At 35.4% G+C, this 26,723-nt stretch overlaps 1 protein-coding gene across 1 annotated transcript; it reads right to left on the reverse strand.

The window, feature by feature from the left end:
* Positions 1-2,534: 2,534 nt before the first annotated feature.
* LOC110912272 (polygalacturonase QRT3) lies at positions 2,535-6,815 on the reverse strand. Its single transcript, XM_022156960.2, has 3 exons — positions 6,512-6,815; positions 5,935-6,171; positions 2,535-3,685 (listed from the first exon to the last, which is right to left on the reverse strand). Exons 1-3 carry the CDS (start codon positions 6,737-6,739, stop codon positions 2,666-2,668), a joined length of 1,485 nt encoding a protein of 494 aa, XP_022012652.1. The 5' UTR covers positions 6,740-6,815; the 3' UTR covers positions 2,535-2,665.
* Between the last annotated feature and the right edge of the window lie 19,908 nt (positions 6,816-26,723).

Consider the following 26,723-nt stretch of genomic DNA (forward strand, 5'->3'; position numbering starts at 1 on the left):
AGTGAATATTGATATCCGAATCCGTATCCGAAATTTCGGATATCCGAAATTTCGGATACGGATTCAGATATCCAAACGGATATCCGAATTTATAAAAAAAATCAAAAAATCCGTTTCGTGTATAGATTAAAACTAAAGTTATATTCGATTTTATAAATTTCCAACATTTAAAACTAAAAACAATCATAAATTCACACGAATACAATTATTTACTACTTTTTTACTAACTTTTACAATACTTCAAACAAAATATAATGCTCATATACTATATATATTTATAAAAAAAATAATTAGTTTTCGGATATCGGATAATCGGATTATCCGAAATTTTTGAAATTCATATCCGAATCCGAATCCGAAAATTCGGATTATCCGATTTTCGGATATCCGAATTTTCGGATATCCGAAAGTTCGGATATTTCGGATACGGATTTTCGGATATTTCGGATTCGGTTTTGGATCCGGATTTTTTTGAACACCCCTAACTTTAAGCTTTCATCGAGCCTGCTGTATAAACATATGATGAACCAAAGATACAATTAGTGACTTAATGGCATAGTGATAAACATATGGTGCATTAAAGACCTATGGTCATGGGTGGGTTCTTGGGTAAATCGACGGGTGTGGTAATAGGTAGAAAGGAGTAAGCATCGCTCGATGGCGAGCGGGTGCAGTGTACGTTCTATTAGAGCATCCCCAATGGATAAACCTCACCTGCAAACTTATGAAACCCACTTGATGGATCGTTTCCTACCGAGGCATGGTTCGATCCGGAGGGCAACCCGGTTTTTACCCAGCTGTTACCCCAGCGAGGTTCTCGTGTAGGGATAGTATGGTTTCCGGGCGAAGGTAAGTTTGCGCGGCGGCTGGGGCCCGATAGAACATCGCGTCCAGAGGCGGGGCTGACGGGGGATTGTCTTTGACAAGAACCCGGTGACCACTAGGTCCTGTACATAGAAAGTCACCCTTAAAAAAAAAAAACAAGGGTGAAGGACAGGCTTTTGTGTTCTGAATCTGATGAATGCAATAAGGCTGAGTAAAAGACATTTATTGAGAATCAAACCCGTGCCCTTTAAGGTACAAGACAAAGGATTCACCACCGCACCAAACTTCACCTACTTACAATCGTTTCCATCTTATTTTTTACGGGGTCCACACAACATTTAACATACCGTTTCTATTAACTTTTTGAAAAACATTAGGGTTCGGGGACCCCGACCCACATAGTGTGCGTCAGCCCCTGTTTATAGGGGAAAAACCCTTTCTATCTGAAGCCGATTTTTATACAAATTAAATAGGTTTTATTTACATCATATGATCAGTTTAACCCATTTCAACGGGTATATTATCAAACTGATTTCAAACTTGCGGATCGGGTCCAACAAGGAGCCATTTCACTCAAACTGGTCTCACTATCAGTTTTAGATCGGTTCGCATACTAGTTTCGAATCCCAAACCGGTTTTAGTGTGTTGTCTATACAAAGGTGGTGTGCATAGGTTGGTTTCGGGCTCGAACCAAAACCAAAACCAAAACCAAAACCAAAACCAAAACCAAAACCAAAACCAAAACCAAAAATTTGTTTCACTTTAAGAAACCGACCAGTTTCAGTTCTATTTTGGTTTTGTGTATGAGTTTGGTTTGATTCGGTTTTTAGTTTTACATTATGGTTGAAATGTTTGGATATGAAGCAAAAAGAATAATGATCTAAGACTAAAATAATGAATTTGATTTTCAAACTTTTTGCCTAAAGTTTTTGTTAACACTTGTTAATGTATGAGGGCCTGAAAATTTTGGCCCAAAATAATGAAGTTGGGCATACATTAGTAAACAACAGACACTTAATAAACCATAGTTATTTTTTTTTTGAAACTAGAATTACCACCCGCCGCAATGCGGCGGGGATGCGTTAGTTATATATCATATTAGATGAAAGGCAAATGTTTCTTACATGACCGCGAGCATGTGTGTAAAACATAGAAAATAATAACTGAGCCGATCTATGACTCACACATTGCAACAGACCTATCAAACGGAGAAAAATAGACGCGTTGTGACAGGCCTATCAAACAGGATAAAGTAGATGGAAAAATGTTGAACTCCAGACGCACGTTGTGGCATGTTAACTCGGAAAATCTAGAACGAAACGTTAAACACAAAACCTGCGATAGGTGAAAAGTATATGGGGTCAAAGTTGCAGAAGTTGAAAAGCTTTAAGTTAAAAGTAAAAAAAAAAAAAATCAAAGTCGTTAAATCGTGAAAGATGGAAAATTTTGAATTAGAAGTGAGAGTCCAAATTAATTAAAGGGGTTAAATTGTATAAGACGGAAACTTTTGAAGTAGAAGTAAAAAATAAAATTAATCAAGGGGGTTAAATTACCAAATATTAAAACCTTAAACTAAAATTGTCAAAGATTGATACTTTAGGGTTAAAAGGGGAAAATTCCAATTTTTTTTGAAACACTCCCAAAGCTAAAAGTACAACCGCATAAAGAAGTTGCTAAGTTATAAGTGTATAATAAGAAAAACAATTACATTGTGAGTAATAAATATAGAACTTTCTATTAAATAAGTATAAATTTCTGATAATATTTAGCCATGATCATCCATTTGTTTTGGAAGTTTAGAATAAATATAAATAATAAGTAACAAACAAACATATAATGATTAACTCGACATCGTTAGGCCTTGATCAACTGTAACCGCTGCACTTCCTTCAACTGTCACATCTGACTCAATAAACACTTGATTATTTGATATATTCCTCAAAATAGTTTTGGGAAACATATCACTTGTGTTACTCATCAATGAATGTTGAACAAACTTTATTCGTCTAGGAAAAAGAAGTATCTTGTTAAAATCGATCGTCCACGAGGTACCGTTGACACGTGTCACACCGTTAGCAACGGTCGCCTTCATGTTCATCCCGTTCACAACGTTATTATCGACCATGACTCGACCAATCTCATTGAACTCTTTGCGGGTTTGATCCAGCTGAACGATATCAACACCTTTGTTCGAACCATAAAACATGTTATTCACGATGTTTATTCCATCCACGACTCCACGAACCGACTTCAGAACAATAAACGCGTCTCCAAGAAAGAAACAACCCGAAACATGAAGTTGTACCGGGTCTTCAGCCACTATCCCCGTGTAATCGAAGTACGAATTAACAATTCGGGTTTGGGTTATCCCGGGTACCTTGATATATATCCCGGTCCCACCAAACCCGTTCGCCTTATTGTAGCAATGTACGCCCGTGATCATGTTAGCCTGACCCGAAACCATGATCCCGACTTGGGCCGAGAAAATGACGACGTCGGTGATGGCATTGTCGTTTCCTTGTAGGTCTATAGCTGTACCGGTGAAGTTACGCTCGTTAGGGTCACCGCCCGCGGTGATATGTTGGCCTAGGAACGAGTTGCGAATATATGTCTCGTGACCTCGTTGTACTAAGATGCCCGTGGTGGTGAAATGCGCGATGTAACAATTGTCGATGCTTGTTCTAAGCGCGTCAACTATTCGAATACCGCCTCCCTTGAAGTTGCAATCCAACATTAGGTCTCTAAGCGTTACGAACTCGTAATTATAGTCATGATTTGTAGAAGATGATGAGGGGGATAGGTCTATCAAATAGCCATCGGTTGTAAAGTTATCATATGCTTTTAGTGTTCCTCCGAAAATCTGTTTGTAAATGTAAATAAATAAAGTTTCATTAGTTATTTAGTTATAAGTTATATATATGATAAATTTCACAAATGTGACAAAATTTTATGTTTACTTGATGATCCTCATGACATACAATAAAAAGGAACACTACGGCAGATGTATGTTATATGTATTGTGTTACGTGACACGGATAATAGTTATATAGGTATCTGACATGTCATTCGAATGACATCATATATTTTGAAACGACGCCAACTTATATTTTAAGACCACCCGTAGTTTGGGGGAGGGGGGTTTGGGCGTTTTTTTCCCCTAAAAAACGCCCCATAACGCCCATTAACTGCCCCCGGGCGTTTTTTTTTTCAAAAAAAAAAAAAAAAGTCTTTGGCATTCTTTTCTTCACACCCATGGTTAAGATCTTTGGCCAATCACAGGTAATCTTCTTTTTGTTTGGCCAATACCTTTTCTTGATGGTTTTTTTAACTTAATTCTATTACACGTTTTTTTTTTTTGAACGGCAAATTTGGATCACTGACGGACCACTGGAGTATAATCATCGTGCCACCAGCAGAACCACCCGATCATATCCATCTCCACTAGGCATAATGCCTAAACACCAATTCAGGAGTAAACCCAATAAATATGGAAAAAACCCCACTTGTGAGAATCGAACCCAGTACCTACTGGTCACAAAGTCTTATCTCACCCCCAAGATGCCACTAGGCTATAAAGCCATGGGTGTACAAAAAAAATGCCCACGCTACACCCCTTTTAACATAATGTCTCACAATGCCCACACCCCCACTACACCCATTTTAGAAAAACGCCCCATAATACCCCATTGCTAACTGGATTGCCACGTGACGTAAAACACCAAAAAATACAGCCATTATTTGTGTCTTCTACTATACATGATGAATGAAATAACACACCCAAAAGGTAAGGGAGTGAATGAATTTTGAAATTATTTGTCTTTTAGTCTGAATTGAAGTGACTAATCGAGACATTTTTTTCATGTGATTAAGACTATATTTCTTAATCCTAAAATACACACGAGTCTTACAGTTTTGGTTGGTTTTGGTGACTCGACCCGACCTGAAACTGATGACACATAATAATCAAATTTTGTTAAGTATTATCTAATTAGATTAGAAGATTCAAGATTTTCCTGATGTAGTGGTTATAACAGATACCAACCGACAAAAGAGCCATCTGCGTACGATGAAAATGACAAATAGAAATGCACTTTATCATACATAACTTTTAGGTAATCCAACTTATTATTATTTTTTTTGTATTTTAAATATAATTCTAAACATATATAGAAAATATATTGATCATTATAAACTTGTATGCTAAATACTACTGCAACTGTGTCGGTAATGCTTAGATGGTAATGGTTCGGGTTTAAATCAGGTTAGTTTTTGGTAGGGATGAAAACGAGTCGAGTTTGAGCTCGTCTAGCCTCGAACTTGTTAAAATCGGTTTAAGAGTATATGGAGTGAGAGGACATGAAAGAGTGACATTATTCTACATGTAGTTGCCACGCCAGCACGCGTCAGAAAAGTGATGTGGTGCAAAAAAAGAGGAGTGGGAGCAATGTGATTAGTGGCGCTTTTATAAAAATAAATAAATAAATAAACATCAACCAATTAAAACACACCCAATATCCATCTGCCCACCCTCATCACCATGCCATGTCCACGCCATCACAAGAGGTGGTGTTCCCGGCGTGAAAGGGCCACCTCGTCAGTTTTCCACGCCCACAACGTGTGGTCTAAGCTTTATTTTAAAGCTCGAGCTCGACTAGTTTATTATTTATTAATTAAGTTATATTTATTATAATTATTATATTTTATAAATGTATATATAAGATAATGAATGTGTATATATATAATATTTAATAAAAAAACTTTATAGGTAGCATGCTTATTTAGGCTCGCGAACTGGTTTGAGCTCGCTAAGTGAAACTCGAGCATGTTTTCTAAACAATCTTATTTTTAAGCCCTCGGGCTCAAGTTTGTTTAAGTTCGGCTTGTTTCGAGCTTTCTATGAGTCGATTTCGGGTAGCTCAGCTCATTTACACCCCAAGTTTTCGACCTATTTCATGTTTAAATCGGATTAGTGTTCGGCCGATTTGTTCGGTTTTTTTTTTTTTTTTTTTTTTTTTTTTTTTTACTTTAGAGTAAAGTTGGTACTTGGTAGTGAATTAATATTACAAGAAGTAACAACAATATTTATGATGATATTAAAGAAAGACATACCAAGATGTTCCCTCGGCCGGCGACCGGCAGTTTTATTGGCCGGCTGATCTTGTAAATCCCACCTTCCAAACTTATCCGTACTCCGCCGAGATTGGTGATCCCTTCCATCAAAAACCCATCTCCGGCGACCGAAACCGCATCCGATATCGCCGCAAGGATTGCATCTGTGCTGTCGGTTTTCCCCGTCGGATCCGCCCCATACTCTATCACAGAATACACTCCAGAACTGCTTCTGGCCTATACACATCAGTCCCATTTCTAAAATCGTTAGAGTTTATCACTACTACAAAACTAGACAATTACGATCATTTTTGAAAAAAAAAAAAAAAAAAAATTTGGTCGCAAAATTAGCGACCAGTTTGCGACCGAAGTTTTAACAGTAGCTAAATTAGCGACTTATCAGTTCCGGTCGCAAAAATGTATTTTGTGACCGAAACCGCAGTAGGAAACTGCTGCTATTTAGCACTTCCGATGGACATATCCATCGGTTTTATTTAAGAAAAATGCAATGGCACCGGTTTCAACTCGAATATTCATATTATATATGTAACAGTTGGAGGAAAAGAATAACACTTACAGGAGAAGATGGAGACGGTGATGGAGACGAAGACGAAGAAAGCGAAACTTGTTCTTGTGGGAAGAATTTTGATTTAAATTCGTGCAATTTCCGTGTCTGAAAATGGTGATCATGAGCTGGAAGATCGATTAACGAACCAACAGGTGATGAAAATGCAATGAATACATGATTAATGATGATGAAACAAGATAACACCACCATAATGTTATCACACGTTGATATGGTCATTGTTGGTGTTTCCTGTTTTCTGTGTGTATGGTCATATTTACATGTTACACATGTATGTATATAAATATAGTTGAAATAGATGACACACGAAGTGGAAGGTAAACTAAGATGTTGAAGAAAAAATAGGCTTTGGTTGGAAAGTTATTAGAAAAAAGGGTATATACAAAACGATATTCAAACTCATTTTGAAAATAAATTAAAGGTTTTACGTTTACGGTGATTTTGATATATAATAAATTTTAAACTAAATATATGTGACAACAACATTTACCGGGTTTAGAAAGACAGATGAGGAACATATCCGGGTCGGACATTAAAATTGAGTTTGGGTTAATATAGGCTCTCAGCAAAATAAGTTTGAGTTAAACGGATCGTTTTAAAAATTTATAATTTGTTTCGGATCAAAATGGGATATTAGAAAAATGGATCCATATTGAAATGATTTGTTTATAGATACAAGTATCAAAAACATTCACCCAGTATTATTTCTTTTATGGCAATTAGTGGCAGGACGATGAGGTGGTGGTGTTGAGAGTGGTCGTTGTAGGTGGCGATGATAGAGGTGATAACAAAGATGACGGAGGTGGTGGTGGCAACGTCGTGTACTCACGACGTATAGGTGGTAGAGACAAAGAATGGTCACGGGTGCTGTTAAAACAGTTAAACCTCTTTTAAATTAACAAATTTTTTAGTAGTTGTTATTTTGACCCATTATCTAAGTTGAATAGAGACATCAATCGACATTTTGTGTGATTCGAGGCGACTTAGATGAAACCAAACATATTTTTTTTCCCAAAATCGAACATTCTTTAAATAACGGGTTATGACTGTCACGTATACGGTTACATTGTGCTACATGAAACAATATATACTATTATTATATTTTGTATTAAATGTATTTCTTTATTTTTAGTTACACAGAATTACAGAAACATAGTCCAAAATAACATAACTTTCATCATTAGGTGGATTTATAGTTAGAAATCAAATCTTATTAATCAACCAATCCAAATAATATGACGATTAACAATTGGAAAAAAGAATAGTCATGACCCTTATAAAAACGTTCATGGATATTTTAGACTTAATAATTTACTAATTTTTGAATGGCTATTGGTACACAACTCTTAAACATTTGGAATTGAACTCAAAACTTCTCATTAAAAGGCAAAAGCTTCTACCAAATAAACGAGCTAGCGCCAAATTGACTCGTCCTCTTAATAAATTATTTCTCGTCTTTTAAATATATGTACTTTCACTCGGGTTACAAGTTAAACATTTCAAAGATAAAATTCACGTAGGCCAAGCAACCTACTTAGAAAATGTACTAAGAAGATTTTATTTGTAAAAAGCACATTATTGAAAAAATCTTGGCAATCTATATTACTGGCAGTGGCGGACTCAGGATTTTTTTCCAATGGGGTCCAGTTTTTTCGATACTTGGATTTTTTACACCCAAACGATAGAATTTTCAGGTCGGTCGTCGTTTGGGTCGGGTCGGGGTGTGATTTATTGAGCTTGGAACCTTTAAAAAAAGATAAATAAATAACAAAACAACACATGTCTAAGCACAAAGGCATAAATTGAGTAAATTTTCATTCATTTTAACATTTTAAAAGTGTATTTTAACAAAAAATCGACTGGTATTAGACTTGAACCCATGACCTCTTTGTCAGCAAACAAGAGATTAACCACCACAACAGCTTTGCTTTTGATTCTATGGGGTCCGACTAAATATTTTTATGGGGTCCTTACAAAAATTAATATACCGAATCTACTAATTTTTTAAAAAAGATTGGGGTCCGTGGACCCCGACCCACTCAATGTGGGTCCGCCCCTGATTACTGGAGAGCGTGTTTGGTTAAGTAATTTAATACATTTTTTTTACTTGTGATATTTATTATGGAGAGAGGTAAAAACATATTTGCATGAAGATAATACAACATAGATTATACAACATGTTTTGTTCAACTTAAAAGAGGTAAAAAACATATTTGCATGAAGATAATACAACATGTTTTGTTCAACTTAAAGAAATGGACATCAAATGTGATAACCCAAACATATCTTATCTAACGAGAATTTAATATATAGATTTATCAAGATACTACTTACGCCATTATATAAGATACTAGTTCATTAGATTAGGATGTGTTCCTTAAGAAACTTAATTATATTTATAACCATTATAATTCATAGTTCATTAGATTAGGATGTGTTGCCTTAGGAAACTTAATTATATTTATAACCATTATGGAAAATATGCTTTAGACTACTGGGAGTGGGAGCTCGGTTTGGGCGTGGGAAACCCACCCAAGCCTTGCACACCTCCCCTATGGGCTTGGCTTTAGGTGTTGCCTCTCTAGCGTGAGTTTTGTGCCTGGCATGGGGCGCTGGTGCTGGGTTGAGTTGGCTGGTTGTGATTGGCTGGTTAATTACTTAATTAAATGAAATTTTAGGGCTGGCCATGCCCAGCTAAGCGACGCCCCACCAAACCACTAGTTTTAAGAATTAGCTTGTGGACCCTATTATCGCCACGTGTCGAGCAAAGTCCACCCCCTCCCGGCAGTCTTTCACTCTTTTGGTTTTTTTTTTTTTTAACGCGAAATGTTATTCTTTCCATTTATCATGATTTTGTCATACTACACATAGACATACGTTATTCTTTCCATTTATCATGATTTTGTCATACTACACATAGACATACACTTATGCTTTAAGTAAACATGATAATACTAATAATGCTATAAAAATTTATCTTAATTAATAAAAATTTATCTCAACGAATTAACAACTGCTCATACATAACAAGAAACGTAATTTAATAAAACAAAGCGTAACTTTAAAGAACCAATTAGCTGTAAATCCTTCGTTATTTTTCTTCCATATTAACTAGCTTACAACCCCGTGTATTACACGGGTTAAATGACGAAAAAAATATAAATTATAAACTTGTATAAAATTCTTGTTAATGACATGACTTATTTAGATAAAATAGTAAAAAAAAGAACAGTTATATTTTCGCTATTCAAAATAAAATTTTAAGTTTTCACATAATAAATAAGTCAATAAGCTAACCCAAGTGTACGTATAAAAAAGATAGTAAAACAAAAGAACAGTTAATTTTTTAATTTTTTATATGTTAATAAATCATAAGTTGCTCCAAAATAAGCTAACCCAAACACCCCATATTGTTGTTTAGATTAGAATTCGCCATTTGTGTGTCATGTAGATATATATACGTACACTTCTATGGATGGATATATTTTTTAAGTAATTTACTATTAATCAAATTTTAAGTACTTATTATATTATTTATACATTTATATTTGTTATAGATAATTATTAGAGTTAATTACATAGTTAGTCCCTGTGGTTTGTATAAAGTAAGATACTTAGGTACTAATAGTTTAAAATCACATTCTAGGGTATTAACTTTTCATTTTGTAACGTTTGGAGGTATTAACGTTATTTGTAGGTTTAAAATCACATTTTATTAGTACCTAAGTATGTTATTTTGTGCAAACCACAGGGACTAACTATGTTAATACCTTAGAAGTTAATACCTCCAAACGTTACAAAGTGAAAAGTTAATACCCTAGAAGGTGATTTTAAACTATTAGTACCTAAGTATGTTATTTTGTGCAAACCACAGGGACTAACTATGTAATTAACTCTAATTATTAATTAAATTTGAATTTATACGTTTATATCTAACTATATTAATTATTATAGAGTTAATTACACAAATGGGTCATGTGGTTTATACTTAATTTCGCATTTGGGTACTAACTTTATTTTTTAACAGGTTTAGGTTCTGTGGTTTCAATTTTGTAACACCTTTGAGTACTAACACCAAAATTAATTAATTAATGACTAAAATACCCTTGTATTTTTTTAAGTTTATCAATGTAACACATTTGGGTACTAACAACTAATTTTATTTAAGTTTAAATCAATTTTACAAAATCTATTTATTTTTTTATTTTCATCTTTTTATTATATCTCTTAATTAACATAAACTCTATTTATTTTTTTTTATTTTCATATTTATAAAATCTATTTGTTACACCAATATTTTTTTTAAATAAAATCTACTAGCTATATAGTTTTATGTAAATTAAATTTCTTACTCGTTTTAAATAATGTAAACCTTACTCGTTTTCAATTTTGGATTGAAATGATTGATAATAATATATATCTTTCATGTAAAAAAAATTAAGCTTTTTTTTAACTCGTTTTTTTTTTCATTTACATTTTACTATTTTAGAAAGATATTTAATTTACATAAAACTATATAGCTAGATATTTTAGATAAAATTATATAGCTAGGTATTTTAGATAAAACTAAAAAAAATTAAGCCTTTTTTTAACTCGTTTTTTGTAAAAAAGATATTTAATTACATAAAACTATATAGCTAGTAGATTTTACTGGTGCAACTAGTAGATTTTATGTAAATTAAATATCTTTCTAAAATAGTAAAATGTAAATGAACAAAAAAACAAGTTAAAAATGGCTTAATTTTTTTACATGAAAGATATTTATTATTATTATTATCAATCATATATATCCAAAATTGAAAACAAGTAAGGTTTACATTGTTTAAAACTAGTAAGAAATTTAATTTACGTAAAACTATATAGCTAGTAGATTTTATTTAAAAAATCTATTTAAAAAAATACTGGTGTAACAAGTAGATTTTATGTTAAATAAAAAATTTAATAAATATATGAAAATAAAAAAATAAATAGACTTTATGTTAATTAAGAGATATAATAAAAAGATGAAAATAAAAAAAAATAGATTTTATAAAATTGATTTAAACTTAAATAAAATTAGGTGTTAGTACCCAAATGTGTTACATTGATAAACATAAAAAAATGTAAGGGTATTTTAGTTATTAATTAACTAATTTTGGTGTTAGTACCCAAAAGTGTTACAAAATTAAAACTATAGAACCTAAATCTGTTAAAAAATAAAGTTGGTACCCAAAGGCGAAATTAGGTATAAACCACAGGACCACTCATTATTATATTTTGTGTATAAAAATTAATATATAATACTATTATTAAAAGGGATGAGACACCAGAGAGTGACACGTGTATAAAAAGATTTTTATTTATTAGTATAGGAAGATATGTCTTGGTTGCTTGTCCAGTTCCTAGATAGCATGTTATTCTTATAAAGAAAACTGAATTGAGATTGTCAATTTAATTCAATTTAATTATTAGTGTGGGTTGGGGGTAGTTTGATCTCTTTGAACAATAAGTGTGGCCAGTGACCAACTTCCTATTTCATATCCTAAAGCATTTGACTCTTGCATAATATATACACGTAATTTTAAATTTGAGTAAATTACAAGTTTTGTCCTTTATGTTTACACCAAATTACAGGCGTTGTTTTTTTTATCAAAATCTTGCAGGCGCTGTCCTTTAACTTTCAAAATCTTGCACCTTTTGTCCTTTAGGCCAAACCCAGTTAGAATTTTTGGTTAAATATAGTCATGTGTAAGGCATATGAGAGTACTATTGTAATTTCATCTATTTAATTTAGAAAATAAAAATTGCATATACAAACCCACTAACTTTCTCTTTCCCTCAACACTCTTTCTCTCTCTAAATTATCTCTCTTCTTCAACAATCAAAAAAATCTGCATAAACCTCAAGATTTCACAAATCAGTAATCTTTCCAACTTAAAAAGAGACGTGAGACTAGGGGACCTGATCCCCTCACTATCGTAACAAAAATCAAAGGCTTTGAAGGATCAAAATCATCAGTAGCAGACGGAGAAGAAGTAGCAGACGAAGAAGATGAAGTTTGAACATTAGATTCATCTTCGCTCAGATATCCCATGGATGAATCGAAACCTGATCGATCTTCAGGTACCCGTCTCTCTATTTTGAGTTGATTATTCATAGCATGATTTCGAAGCCTATGCTATTTGATCGGAGTTGTGGTGGGGCCTTCTAATGTCGGAAACACCATCGCAGAACCCGGCGCGGCGCTCGTACGGACCTCCATCCCCACCATTACCGGCGATTCCGGAAGACACCCAATCGAAGAACCCACGACGGCACAATCAATTTTCAACATCAATGCAAATTTAGGGCTTTCCCCACCACCACCTCCGGCCACTTGGTTGAATGTGCAGAGATCAAGACTGCAAATTTAGGCATATGCAGGTTTTTTTTTTGAAAATTATTTAGGCATATGCAGGTATGCTTGAAATCTGTTTGCTTGTTTAAATGAAAGAAAGAAGACAAAACAATAATTTATCTGATTAGGATGATTCGTGGTTGGCCATTCAAAAAAAAAGGATGATTCGTTCTTTCTTTTTACTTGGTCAAATGATTGAGGGCGTTGGTAGCTGGGAGGGCGGTGGTGGCTGTGAGGTTGTTGGCTGAAATCAGAATTCATATAGGAGAGCAATGGTGGGCTGACTTCACGTGGTGGAGGTTCTTTCCAAATAGATCTATTTGGGGATTTTGGGATTTTATCATAAATGCAGATGATAAATGGGGAAATTGAAAGGGATGAGAGGAAAATGACCATTTTACCCCCATGTGCACTGCACATGACCTTTTTTAACTGAGATTTCTAATCAGGTTTGGCCTAAAGGACAAAACGTGCAAGATTTTGAAAGTTAAAGGACAGCGCCTGCAAGATTTTGGTAAAAATGACAGCGCCTGAAATTTGATGTAAACATAAAGGACAAAACTTGTAATTTACTCGTTAAATTTAGAGGGTTTCATATGATAACTAAAATTGTGTTTGATTGGTTAATGAGGTTGGTGGTGACTTCATTGTAAAGCTATAGGAGGTAAGCTTTGGTCACAAGCCTTTGCTAGAAAACTATGTATATATATGTGCGTGTGAACTTTACATTGGTCGGGATACGTATCTCTCGGTGTCTTCGGAAGCCTGTGCGAGTAGAAAAAATGGACCCTTAAATATAAATTTATGTACAAAAAATCAGTAAAACTGTAATAAATAGACCCCTAAATATAAACTTATATATAAAAAATTAGCAATGGCATCCAGGTGAGGGCGAATACGGGTGGCACCGGTTCGTCTTAAATGGGAGGCGATGTTTTACCGATTATTCTACTGTCGTGTCTTCGGGCGGGTGGAGGTCGGCTTTCCGCGCATATGGGAGAGCCAAAGGGCTGGCGGCGGTCGAGTAGTCGACCTTGACCACATCGTTTGGTATCACGGTGGTTGGCACGTCGTTCCTTGCCATTCAAAAATAAAAAAATTAGCAATACCGTAATAGGACAATAAATGAGCCAAAACTAAATGGACTATTGTTTTACTATTTTAGATGAGTTTTAAATTTAATTATGGGCCTTTAAAAAAATTAGCAGGTTAAAACCGTGCTTCGCGGTGGCTAAAACTTATACGGAGTTGTGGTTGTAAAAAAAGAATCATTGAAGCAGCTTTGATGGCTTGTACGTGCGTGTTTCATTAGATGGCTTGTACCTGCGTGTTTCGATGAATTGTACATCATCACGTTAAGTCGTTTTTGAAAGAAAAAAAATTATATCAAAACATTCAGAATTTTATAAAATGTCATTTTTAAAACATATTATAACAAATTAAAATAAAAGAAGTTAACATTCATAAAATATTATAAGTAACAAAAATATGGAATTTAGCACTCTAAAATCATTTTGTTAGACAATAAAGCACTATTTAAATAATAAAAGAAATTAAAAAAAAGGAAAAATAAAAATTCTAAAATATGTATTTTTAATTTTAACTATTCTTAAACCCACCACATTGCGGGGCATGGGAGCGCAAAACCGTATTTCCATTTGGGGAGGGGGGGTAAGACAGTGGTAACTGAACGATGACCAAAACCGGGAAAAAGTGTAAAACAAAAACACAAATTTCTAACACCAACGTAGACAACGCTAAAATTTATACAAATAACCTTATTAAAGTTTAGGAACTATATGATAACTTTATTAGAGTTTAAGGTAGAAAAGTAAAATATTAAAAGAATAGGAAACCAATAAAATGATAAAACTATAATAATAAGACTGATATAAAAACGAAATAGTATAAGAGATGAAATTGGTACTATTAAATCGAATGTTATGAACTAATTTGTAGAGTAAATTACTTTTTAAGTACCTGTGTTTTATTATTTTAACCATTTGAGTCTAAAATTAAAACGCTTAACACCCCGAGTTCCTGACCGCTCATTTTATAACGTTTTGAGTCCAGTTTTGTTCATTTTATATTGAGTTCAATTTTGCTCATTTTATAACGTTTTGAGTCTATTTTTGTTTAAAAAATTGGACTCAAAAGATTAAAAAATGGACCCAAAAGGACTCAAAAGGTTATAAAAAATTCGTCTAGGGACTCAGAACGTTAAACATTTTGACTTTGGACTCAAATAATTAAAACCACTAAAACATAATGATTCAAAAAGTAATTTATTCTAATATATATAGAGGGTGCAGGGCGTAATATAACAACCCTCTTAAAAACCTTATAACACCCTAAACGTCTTAAAGTATACCCCGTATACGAGAAACGGGCCTGAATTACAATTATTTTAATACAAATCAAATAAAACAAATAATAACCGTCACTCGCGGGCCGCGACATAGTTGGCCAAGCGAGTCGCGGGGTGCGACACTCGGTTACTTGCCGGACACCTGTGAAGCCACGTGTCCTAACGCGTGTCGAGGCTAGTGTGCTGACTAGTCAAAGTTAGGGCATAACCTACCCTGCTCGCGGGCCACGAAAGAAAAGGAAGAGGGCGTTGCGGGGCACGAGCCGCCCTTCGATCAGGCCTATAAAAGGGGCCGATGGCCTCAGTTTACCTCCGCTCAATTCTTTTTCTCTCTCAGACGTATAGGCAAAATATAATCGGGTATTATACCCTTAAAAAGCGAAGTTCTGCCTCGTTGTAAGTATTATAACCCCCGATCATGTATTTGTTACCCTACCCGATTGATCTAAGGCTCCGTAACGCATGTCAAGGCTCTGCCTGACTCAGTTCGTTGGAAATCTGTCTCGTATTGTACGGCTAATGTGATTTAGGTTATCTTAATAACATGTGTGCATTGTTTATTTTTAATAGATAATAACCAGGAGAACCATCAGGAAGCTATAGTATTATCTAAGTCAGCAATGTGAGTACATCTTACTTTTTGTCACCTTTTTGTGTATAATTCAAAATGTTTTACCAAAACCTCAAATGTTTTAAATTGTACTTAACAGTGATTGAGTCTATGTATTCTACAATTACTGCCGGTATGTTGGGGTTTTGTATACATTACTTGTAATTCGTTACTATTGAACAAAGAGTTAGCCAATGAGTAATATGACCACAAGTCAGGATTGACAGTACTGAATGAGTAATTGGGTATATATAAACATTGTAATCGCTCTCAATACTGTGAAGTTATAAAACTGTTTTGATTAAACTGGGATGCACTCACCAGTACTTCTTGCTGATAAAACCTTTTTAAAACGCGTTTCATGTAACTTAATGTGAAGCCAATAGAAGCCAGCTGAGCACTGAAGGCATAAAGTTGTGGCTATAAAAGTTACCTAAATAAAAAGGAGATTTTATTTTCAATAAATTAGGGTTATCCCTACAAATGTATTGTAATGAAAACTTGGATTTTATCCCATTTATTTATTATAAAAGTTTGGTGTTTTAAATTCTAATAAATATTTCCTAACTACGACCCTGATGTCTCATTTCCGGTGCCAAATTAATAAACACCGATACCAACAGCTCTGTGTCTCGCGGCTGCCCGCTCTCGGGGCAGGGGTCGGGGGCTGCGATAGAAGGTGGTATCAGAGCTACAGCCACTGGTTTAAGCCAAAGAGGTGTTCTGCTGACACCTAAATTTTAATCACTTGTGTTAGGAACTAATCTATGTGATTATGTGTAAATATGTATATTATTATTTTGTGTTATTTGACAATTTGTTAGTTTACAGTATGAGTGAGCAAGGTACATCCGACGCTTATCGTCAATTAGCTAGTTTCCCAAAAGATGAAGGAACCTCATCTCAGCCAATTCCCCCAGGATACTCAGCTGATACTGAGGAAAGAATATTTATATTTAAGGCACAATTTGAGGAGTCATTCCCTTCTAAAAAGAGATGATGATTTAGTAGAGGAGCGCATGAGAGGAGGAAAAGAATGAAGAAATTACAACAACAGAGAGCATTAGCGAAAGCGAATGCACAAGCCCAGGAAGCAGTTAATAGACCATTGTGGAAGAGGAACTTGATAGGCAGTTAGCAGACTTCCATATGTTAGCCACTACAGTAGTAGACTCTAATCTGAACCAAATAGCTGAACCAACACTGTTACCCTTATTTCCAGACCAACAAATGTTAGAACCCAACCAAGAGGACCAATTCCCAATCCCAGCAGTCGACCCCTATGAGATCCCCAAAATTCCCGCACCAAACCCCATAGCTCAGTATACTGACCTGAACCCTTTAGACCCATTCTGGAACAACGAATGGTATATGCAGATTGTAATAAGCAACCCATACCCTTACGGACACCCCATACTTCGATACCCTGACTCAGTGCCATCACCATTACCAACCATGAGTGAAGAAAATATGCAGGAACTTTGCCAATGGGGCGATGAGTTAGTTGAAGAAGGAAATAGAATTTGACAAATAGGAGAGAAGCTCGTGTGGAAGTATGATGAGCGTGAGATACAGTATTGGATAAACGATACCTAGAATAATATATGAATATGTGTGTAATTTTATATATAAAAAAGAAATATATATATATATATATATATATAGGACAAAGATCCGTTAGGAACCACCCTTTATTGCGAGAACCGCGAGAACCAGTGTGAACACAAACAGTAATACCTAAAAAAATCTAAAAAACACCCAAATTTTTTTTTATTTTTTTACTATTTTTATATAAAAATCGCTACTTTTAGTATTCAAAAAAAAAAAAAAAATTTTTTTTTTAATTTTTTTTTTGTTTAAAAAAAAATTTTTTTTTTGGCTACTAAAAGTAGCGATTTGAACATAAAAAATAGTAAAAAAATAAAAAAAAATTTTAGATTTTTTTTTTTGATTTTTTTAGATTTTTTAGGTTTTTTGGGGTTTAGTTTTTAGCATTTTAGCTTGGGGGGGGGGGGGGTTGGGGGGTTTAGGTTTTGGGGGTGGGGGAGGGGGGTTTAGGTTTTTTTTTTGGGGGGGGGGTGTTAGGGTTTTTTTAGGTTTTTTGAGGGTTTTAGTTTTTAGCATTTAGCTTGGGGGGGGGGGTTAGGTTTTTTTTTTGGGGGGGGGGGGAGGGTGGGGGGGTGGGGGTTAGGTTTTTTTTAAGGTTTTTTTAGGTTTTTTTTAGCTATTTTAGGTTGTGTTCACATTGGTTCTCGCGGTTCTCGCAATAAGGTGGTTCTCGCATGAACCTTACCCTATATATATATATATATATATATATATATATATATATATATATATATATATATATATATATATATATATATATATATATATATAGGGTAGGGCTAGGTAGAAAACCCTAAAAATTTGAGAAAACCCTAGAAAACCCAACCTCCCGACTTTTTTTATTTTTTTGAAAAAAATAACACATGTAATATACATGTTTTTAAGAGTTTTGAGCCAAAAAAAAATCAAAAAAGCGCCAAGTGTTTTTTTTTAAAAAAAAATAAACAAGTTTCAGCACTTTTTTGTCTAACACATGTTAGTGATGAAAGTTGCTGAAACTTGTTTATTTTTTTTTAAAACATCCACTCGGCGCTTTTTTGATTTTTTTGGCTCAAAACTCTTAAAAACATGTATATTACATGTGTTATTTTTTTTCAAAAAAAAAAAAAAAAGGTCGGGAGGTTGGGTTTTCTAGGGTTTTCTCAAATTTTTAGGGTTTTCTATCTAGCATTGTCCTATATATATATATATATATATATATATATATATATATATAAAGAGTAAAGTCGCAATGTTCAACGTTTTTGATCAATCTGCTTATGTGATTGTTTGTATTAATTCTATACTGTGATATTGATACCTGATAAATATTTATAATTCAGATGTCGAACGAAGTAAATCAGGAAAACCAGAATAATGATAATAACGGGAACCAAGTGAATAATAGTGCCATCGAACACATAGTCGCACAAGGAATTATAGATGCTATGCCCTATATTATCGAGACTGTTAAAGAAGTAGAAAATAATAAATCTGTAACTGGAAGTAAGCGTCAACCCACCGAACCAAGTCACAGCGTGAATGAAAATCACAGACCAATAATCCAAGCTCCAATTCTTAAAAGAAGAAGAACTATCACTTATAGTTGATCTTATAAAGAATTCTTGGCTTGCAAACCAATAGAATTCTCAGGCAATGAAGGAGCCATTTCAGCCTTGCGTTGGATAGAAAAGACAGAAGCAGTCATAAAAATAAGTAAATGTGCAGATGAAGATAAAATTATGTTTGCTTCTAATCTTTTCAGGAATGCAGCCTTAGAATGGTGGAATAATATTCTCCAGTCTAGAGGAAGTGACAGAGTTTATAATATGGAATGGACTAACTTTAAAGAGAGATTCGAAAGAAAATTCTGTCCTCCTCATGAAAAGGAACAAATCGCCAATAAGTTCCTAAATCACAAAATGACTGGAATAGACTGCAAGGGTTACACTACCATATTCTTTGAATATGCTAGGATAGTACCGACCTTAGCCTCACCTGAGCCAGTATTAATCTCCCGTTACATTTGGGGATTAATTAGTGAGATTAGACACGTAGTCAAGGCAGCTAGGCCACAAACCATAGAAGAAGCAGTAGAACTGGCTAATACCCTGACTGATGAATTGGTACGTACACAAGAAGAAACCTAGAGAAAGAACCTAGCTCAAAGGCTTACCCAAGAATTTTGCTACGGTAATTCCAACCGTGGGAAAGGTACAGGTTCTTCCTCTGCACCCTATTGCAAGTATTGCAAAAGAAAGCACTCAGGAAGGTGCTCGATATACTGTAACTTTTGCAAAATGTTCGGACATAAAGAAGAAGACTGTAGGAGGAAACCTAGCTATAGGCTATGCCTCAATTGTGGAGAAACTGGTCACATCAAACCGAACTGTCTGAAACTAGCTCTAGCAACAACCAGCAAAGCTAAGGCAACTTAAGGACCCAAGAAGAATGCCAGAGAATTCATTCTGACAGCTGAAGAAGCCAAGATGATTCCGGATGTGATTGCCGGTACGTTCTTAGTTAACGATATATTTGCCAAAGTATTATTTGACTCTGGTGCAAACCAAAGTTTTATCAATACTTCTTTCTACAAACTTCTCGACCAACCACTATCTAAATTTCAACAAGACTGTCTGGTGGAGACAGCAAATGGATAATCCATTAAGATATGTGAAATCTTGCAGGGAGCAATAATAGAAATTCTAAACCATCATTTTTCTACTAACTTGTACCCAATGAATCTAGCTGGATTCGATGTTGTATTAGGAATGGATTGGTTGGTAGCCAATCATGCCAGTATTTTATGTGATCAAAAGTCTGTACAAGTAAGTACACCAAAAGGTGAAAAGATCACAATTAAAGGAGACAAGCCAACCAGGTCTTCAAAAGTCATCTCTGTGATGAAAGCTGCAAGTTGTGCAAGGAAAGGAGGAATAGTGTATATGATTTCCATAATCATTATCACTAAAGGAAAAGAATTAAAAGATATTCCTGTAGTATCTAAATTCTCAGATGTCTTTCCAGAAGAATTACCTGGATTACCGCCAGATCGAGAGGTTGAATTCAGGATTTACCTCATACCAGGAACGGCACCGATTGCCAAGGCACCCTACCGATTAGCACCGACAGAGATGTAGGAGCTGAAGAAGCAATTGTATGAACTACTTGGAAAAGGTTTCATACAACCTAGTTCATCGCCATGGGGAGCACCGATCTTGTTTGCCAAGAAGAAGGATGGATCGATGCGTATGTGCATTGATTACCGGGAATTGAACAAGGTTACGATTAAAAATCGGTACCCTTTACCGAGAATTGATGACCTGTTCGATCAACTTCAAGGAGCTCGATTCTTTTCTAAGATCGACTTATGCTCATGAAGGGGTATGGTCCCAAAAACCTCGCGCAGGCACGTGGGACCATGCCAAAAACTTGACGTGGGCGCTTATATACATTTATTTACAGTATCTTCACGCGCCCAGCGAAATGTGTTTTATATTTATAAAAATGGTTTATACCTTAACATTAAAACACACACAACAAAGGACAAGTGTATCCCGTCATATATGCAGTAAAGTATTGGTAAGAGCCAGATATCGATCCATGGAACACGGGCGTTATAATGTACTAAATCTTTGTCATTAGATTACCAGATATAAGGAAAGGTGAATGGTTGCTTAACTAAATTATCTAAATTAAATCTAGAATATAAATATACTATTATCTTGTTTCACAAACATCCTAAACATGTAATCTATATCACATATGTCACAAAAGCACTTAATCAATTTTCCAATTTCGAGACAGCTAGTTACCGGGTCTGGATTTCTAGCATTATGATTCTTCGGAAAGTTAACGCGATGGTCACACGTTAACCACCTAAAATCATTCATTAGCGAGCTATTGATATTTATTCATGCGAATCTTTAAAGATAGGTTATTAACCGGGTCTGGATTCCTAACCTCACTTATCAAAGAAAGCAATACCGATGGTCACAATACAGCCACGAGGATAAGCAATTATGTAGATCATATAACAAATAATTTCACCTTTACAAGTCTTGAACACAAATCTACCATGTCAGCAATTTCAGACCAAAACTACTAAACAAGGATCATAAACCGCATGCAAGAACATGTAATCAACACCATATAATTCGTTAGAACCCTTAGTGCAAGAAAGTATTCCTAATCACAATAAGATATATCTTGTATAAAACCAATACCCTGGTCTGGTTTCATGGTGTAAACAAAGTCTACAAACAAGTGATTAATCAAGAAATAGTTACCATCCCACTAACCAAAGATTCATTATCCAAGATAATCTAACATAATCAGGAACTCAGCATCAATGAAACATTCATTATATAATCATGAAGATTCAAACATGAAAAAGTATTAAAGCTTCATACAAATAAGATTACAATGTAACGATTATTCAAGAAACAAGTTTATAACTACTATTACATAAACTACATTAAACATAAACTAACATCGACTCATAACTTGCAAAATGATCAGAATACATGTTCAAGAACAAGGAATCGAACCATAAACAAGCAAGGAATTGACGGGTTTGATCGGTTATGCTCCCACTCGATCTTTAAGCTTCAAATGGGTCTGATCAGGACTGCTTCGGAACCCAGAAATCGCCCAGAAACATGGAGAAAAACCCAACATTTTGATCAGTAGCGAATGCTGCTATTTATAGGCAATTTTTCGTTTGGCACGACGGTGCGGCGGTCAGGCCTTGTCGGGTGACGTCATTTTCTGCGATCCCGGGTCAGCCAAGTGGACTAGTGGACAACTTGTCTAGGTTACCAGATCGACACGGTCATGCGACTGGTCGCACGGTAGTGCGAGGTCATCAGAATCGTGATCAGACAGTATGGTCCAGGTGGTGCACGGGGGTGCGGTGGGTGGCACGGTCATGCGGCCCGGGAACAGATCGGCACTTGTTGTTGCACTGGTAGTGCTTCTGAGATCGAACAATCGGCACGGTAGTGCCGATGGATGGCACGGTCGTGCCATACCTGGCAGTCATCAGAATTTTGCCCGTTTCATCAGAAACGCATCAGAATTTGTGCGTTTTCATTAGATTTTTATTTTGTGCTCCGTTTAAGACCTGAAAATATAAAAGTACCGAATTTGGTACCTAAACGTTGCGGTTTCGGTCAAAACGCTTAAAACGGAAGTGTTTTGGGGTATAAAAACATGTATAATTTAACGTATATCAAACATCCCCATACTTGAACTTTGCTTGTCCTCAAGCAAACTTAAAATAAAACAAGGAATCAAATCTGAATATTTACAAAGTTTACTAATTTGTTTGGTGGTCAAATTAGTTTTCAAAATGTCATCATCAAAGATTTAAAACAAACAAGCTTTGTTGGATATATGAAAGGATAACCCTAAAGCAATGATTCTACGTTTGAATGACTTAGCCTGCAAATCTTTATATTTCTCACAATGTTCACACACACTCGGTTAAATTTCTGAATCATACATATAATTTGTATGTTAAACACTCGATGCCTAGCCAATGAATCATGCAATATTATAAGCTTGTCAAAAGATCTAATCTCCACCAATTAATATGTGAAAAACATAAATCAAGAGGTCTTTGATGGGTTGTAATGATAGGCTAAGGTTAAGGGTGTGGAATAGATATTTAAAAGTGGCTAAATGGTTAAAACTCGGTGGTTATTTCTAACAAGCGTAAATGAATCAACAACTATACATAAGTAACGCATTTAAAGATGATTTTTACCCTTTTCGAGCTAAACAACATATTTGTACTATTCCGTGCTTAAAATTGCTCTAATTTGATCGTCTTTATTCTGTTTTTTTTACAAAGTAAATAATTACAAACAAGCTAGTTAGATAATAATTTTGACCGAGTTTTAACACAAAGGTTTAAAAATAAAAACGCTAAATTTGGTTAAGTAGGCTAAGTAGTTGGGTAAAATTAGAAAAACAAAATAGGCTCAACATGGCGGACTAATAGATAATGTTGGGTGCGGGATATAAACAAAGAAACAGGCTAACACAAAAGGGTATCCTAAGTGCCTCCGTCATTTTCATGCAATTTCACATATTCATGATCTTGAAAAGTATACAAATGACAAGTTCTAAATTACATAAAACATCCGGCTCACTCATTTTCCGCAAAAACAAAGAAGCATTGAAGAAAGCAGTAAAGGCTAAAAAATATGCTCACGTAAACGGAAGTAATGGGTATAATTATAAAGATAAACATGCAAGTCTTTCTTTTGTTTCGTCACGCTTTTAGTTATCTTTTTCAAAAATCAATTTGGCTTGTCGATTTTGATCAAATCTGATGGTTTCTAAAGAACACAACTGACTGTTTTTTGTATTTTAAAGGTTTTTTTTATAAATATATACAAAAACGAGGACACTCAAGGACAAACAAAGTTAACCTTAACCCCTCCCCACACTTGAACTTCACATTGTCCCCAATGTGAAACACGTACTAGTTAAGCGATTATGAAGAGCTAAACTAATAATGTGAAAAAGGATAGAGGTACTCCCTCAGAGTTGGAGTAGACTTGTATGAAATGGATTTTGAATATAAGTCTTCTCAACTCTATGTGCATTCTTTACAAACCTGCCAAGTACGTCACTTAACTAAAACAACAAACACTACTATTGATCAAACCGTTAGATGAGTAAAACCAAATCCATTATTAAACAAAAATAAACATACACTAAAAACAAGTAAGGAATCATACCTTGATTGAAGATTTGAGTTAAATCCTTGCAAAAATTGGTTGTTTTTAGGAGTGGGAGAGCCAAGAACGGGTGTGCGGCCAGGGTTAGTAATTTTGAAGGGTTTTTTTAGTCGTTTTTATACCCTGAAAATTACTGTTGCTAAAAAGTCGTACACGGACGTGCGCATCAACCTGTGCACTGTGGTTCGCAACGTGGTGCCGCTGTGCACGGTAATGCAATCGGTCTGCACGGAAGCGTGTGTCCGACGACCACCTTATGCACGTTGTTCTTGGTCAGATGTGATTTATGAAGTGCACGGTCATGCGGATCAGGTGCATGACCGAGCGTCATCTGTACATTCTGCAGACAGAAGTAACAGAATGCCCTTCCACTCCTTTTTCTCGATAGATTTCATAATTTTTGCAAGGTTTTACATGTTTTAACTTTAAACCAACTTCAAAACTTCCTAAGACATGAATCAATCTTGTTCAATCCTACTAAAAACAGAATAAGTTAACAAACAAGGAAATAAATGCGATAAATTAAATATTTACAAAAATACCCTTAGCATGTGAAAACACGCTTGCTAAATTTGTCAGCGAGCCGATAGCCAGACTCCTTCTCCCCCACACTTGTTACGTGTGTGGGGCATTGACATGCCTTCTCGGATTTGGCTCCGTATTACCTGGAAGACCACCCTGGGGTCTCTCAGACAACATTTTAGCCAATTGTCCAACCTGATTCTCAATGGTCTGTATAGAAGCTTTCTGACTCCGCATCTCCCCTTCTTGGGCCATGAAGCGTTCTTCGTGTTATTGGTAGCGGTTCTCAGCTATCTGATTAGCACAATTAAAGTTTCCTAACAGCTGTGCCATCATCTCCTCTAGCTTAGAGTTACTCTGAGAGGCGTGAGGCTGGGAACTGCTCCCGGAGCCTTGATGATGGTAATGAGGCTGGAAGGATTGACCTTGAGACTGGTAAGGCTGTGCCTGGGGATGCTGTGGCGCGGGAGCACCCTGAGCGTATCCGAGTGGGTTTTGGTTCCCACAACCGGATTTCCACCCAAAGTTTGGATGATTATTCCACCCCGGATTGTACGTGTTGCTGTATGGGTTATTTTGGGGCCTTATTTGATTGCCTAGATAGTCCACTTCTTCGTGGCCAGTAAATATAACACCCTGCTCACAAGTACCTGGCTCGTGTGACACTCCACACTGCTCACATGATGATTGTACGTGCGAAACGTTCTGAGATTGATCAAACCTTGTTGCCAAAGCTCCAATTTGCGCTGCAAGAGCCGTATACGTATCCACCTGATGAACTCCAGGAATAGATGATGCTTTATTTCGCACTCCACTGTGACGCGAACTCGACTTCAAGGTAGCTTTTTCTATAATTACGTGAGCTTCCGTTGGTGTCTTAGTTCCAAGATCGCCTCCTGCATATACGTCTATGCGCTCTTGTGAGTCATAGTTAAGTCCTTGGTAGAAGTTCAACACAAGTTGTCTTTTGGACAACCCATGATGTGGTACATCGATTAGAAGATCTTTGAACCTCTCCCAAGCTGCGTCTAGAGATTCTCCTCCGTCCTGTTTGAATGTCATGATACGGTTCTTTAGCTTAGCTGTCTTTTCCGGAGGGAAGTATTTTTGCATAAAAGATCTGCCATCTCGTTCCAAGTCGTGATAGACCCTGCTGGAAGTGATAAAAGCCAAGATCGGGCTTTGTCTCGAAAAGAAAATGGAAAGAGTCGCAAACGAATTGCGTCTTTAGAAACGTCTCGAATTTTGAAAGTCGAGCACACTTCGAGAAATGAAACGATGCGTCGACCTGGATCTTCGTGATCCTTCCCATCAAACTGCACAGAGTTTTGTAACATGTTAATTATACCAGATTTGATTTCAAAACTCGGTGCTGCTATCATAGATCGGGCGATGCTCGGTAGCAAGCCCTCTCCTCCTGGACGGCCGGTCTCATTCAAAGGCTGGTCGTCCTCCGCCATTATGCTTCCTCTGTCGTCCTCTGAACTCTTGCTGTCAGAAAGTATCACTGGTTCGTCGATTGCGGCCGCAATCCTTTGTGCAATAACAAATAATCTTCCGCGAAGCCGCCTACTTCTTCTTAGGTTATTTTCTGGTTCGTTGGCTAGCTCAGCGTCAGCGGGTGTAGGGGTCGTGGACATTAGCTTGCACGTAAAAAGGAATGCATTGTACGGAAAAAATAACATAATAATAATATAAGTAATATAAATATAAATAATAATACTATAATATTATATACATATATATACAATTTATTATACATATCTATTTATTTATTTACTTATTTACATCCGAAAATTGTTTTTTTTTTGGATTTTTTGTTTCAGAAAATCTGATGAGATCTGATAAAAAACCTGATGAAATCTGATTATCTCATTGAAAATCTGAAATTTTTATATTTTACTAGAAATTCTGGTAACTTCATCAGAAATCTGATAAATTCATCAGAAATCTGATGATTTAATTAGAAAGTCTCTCTTTTTTTGTTT

The sequence above is a fragment of the Helianthus annuus genome, chromosome 15, assembly GCF_002127325.2.
Source record: "Helianthus annuus cultivar XRQ/B chromosome 15, HanXRQr2.0-SUNRISE, whole genome shotgun sequence".
NCBI classification, from domain to species: domain Eukaryota; kingdom Viridiplantae; phylum Streptophyta; class Magnoliopsida; order Asterales; family Asteraceae; genus Helianthus; species Helianthus annuus.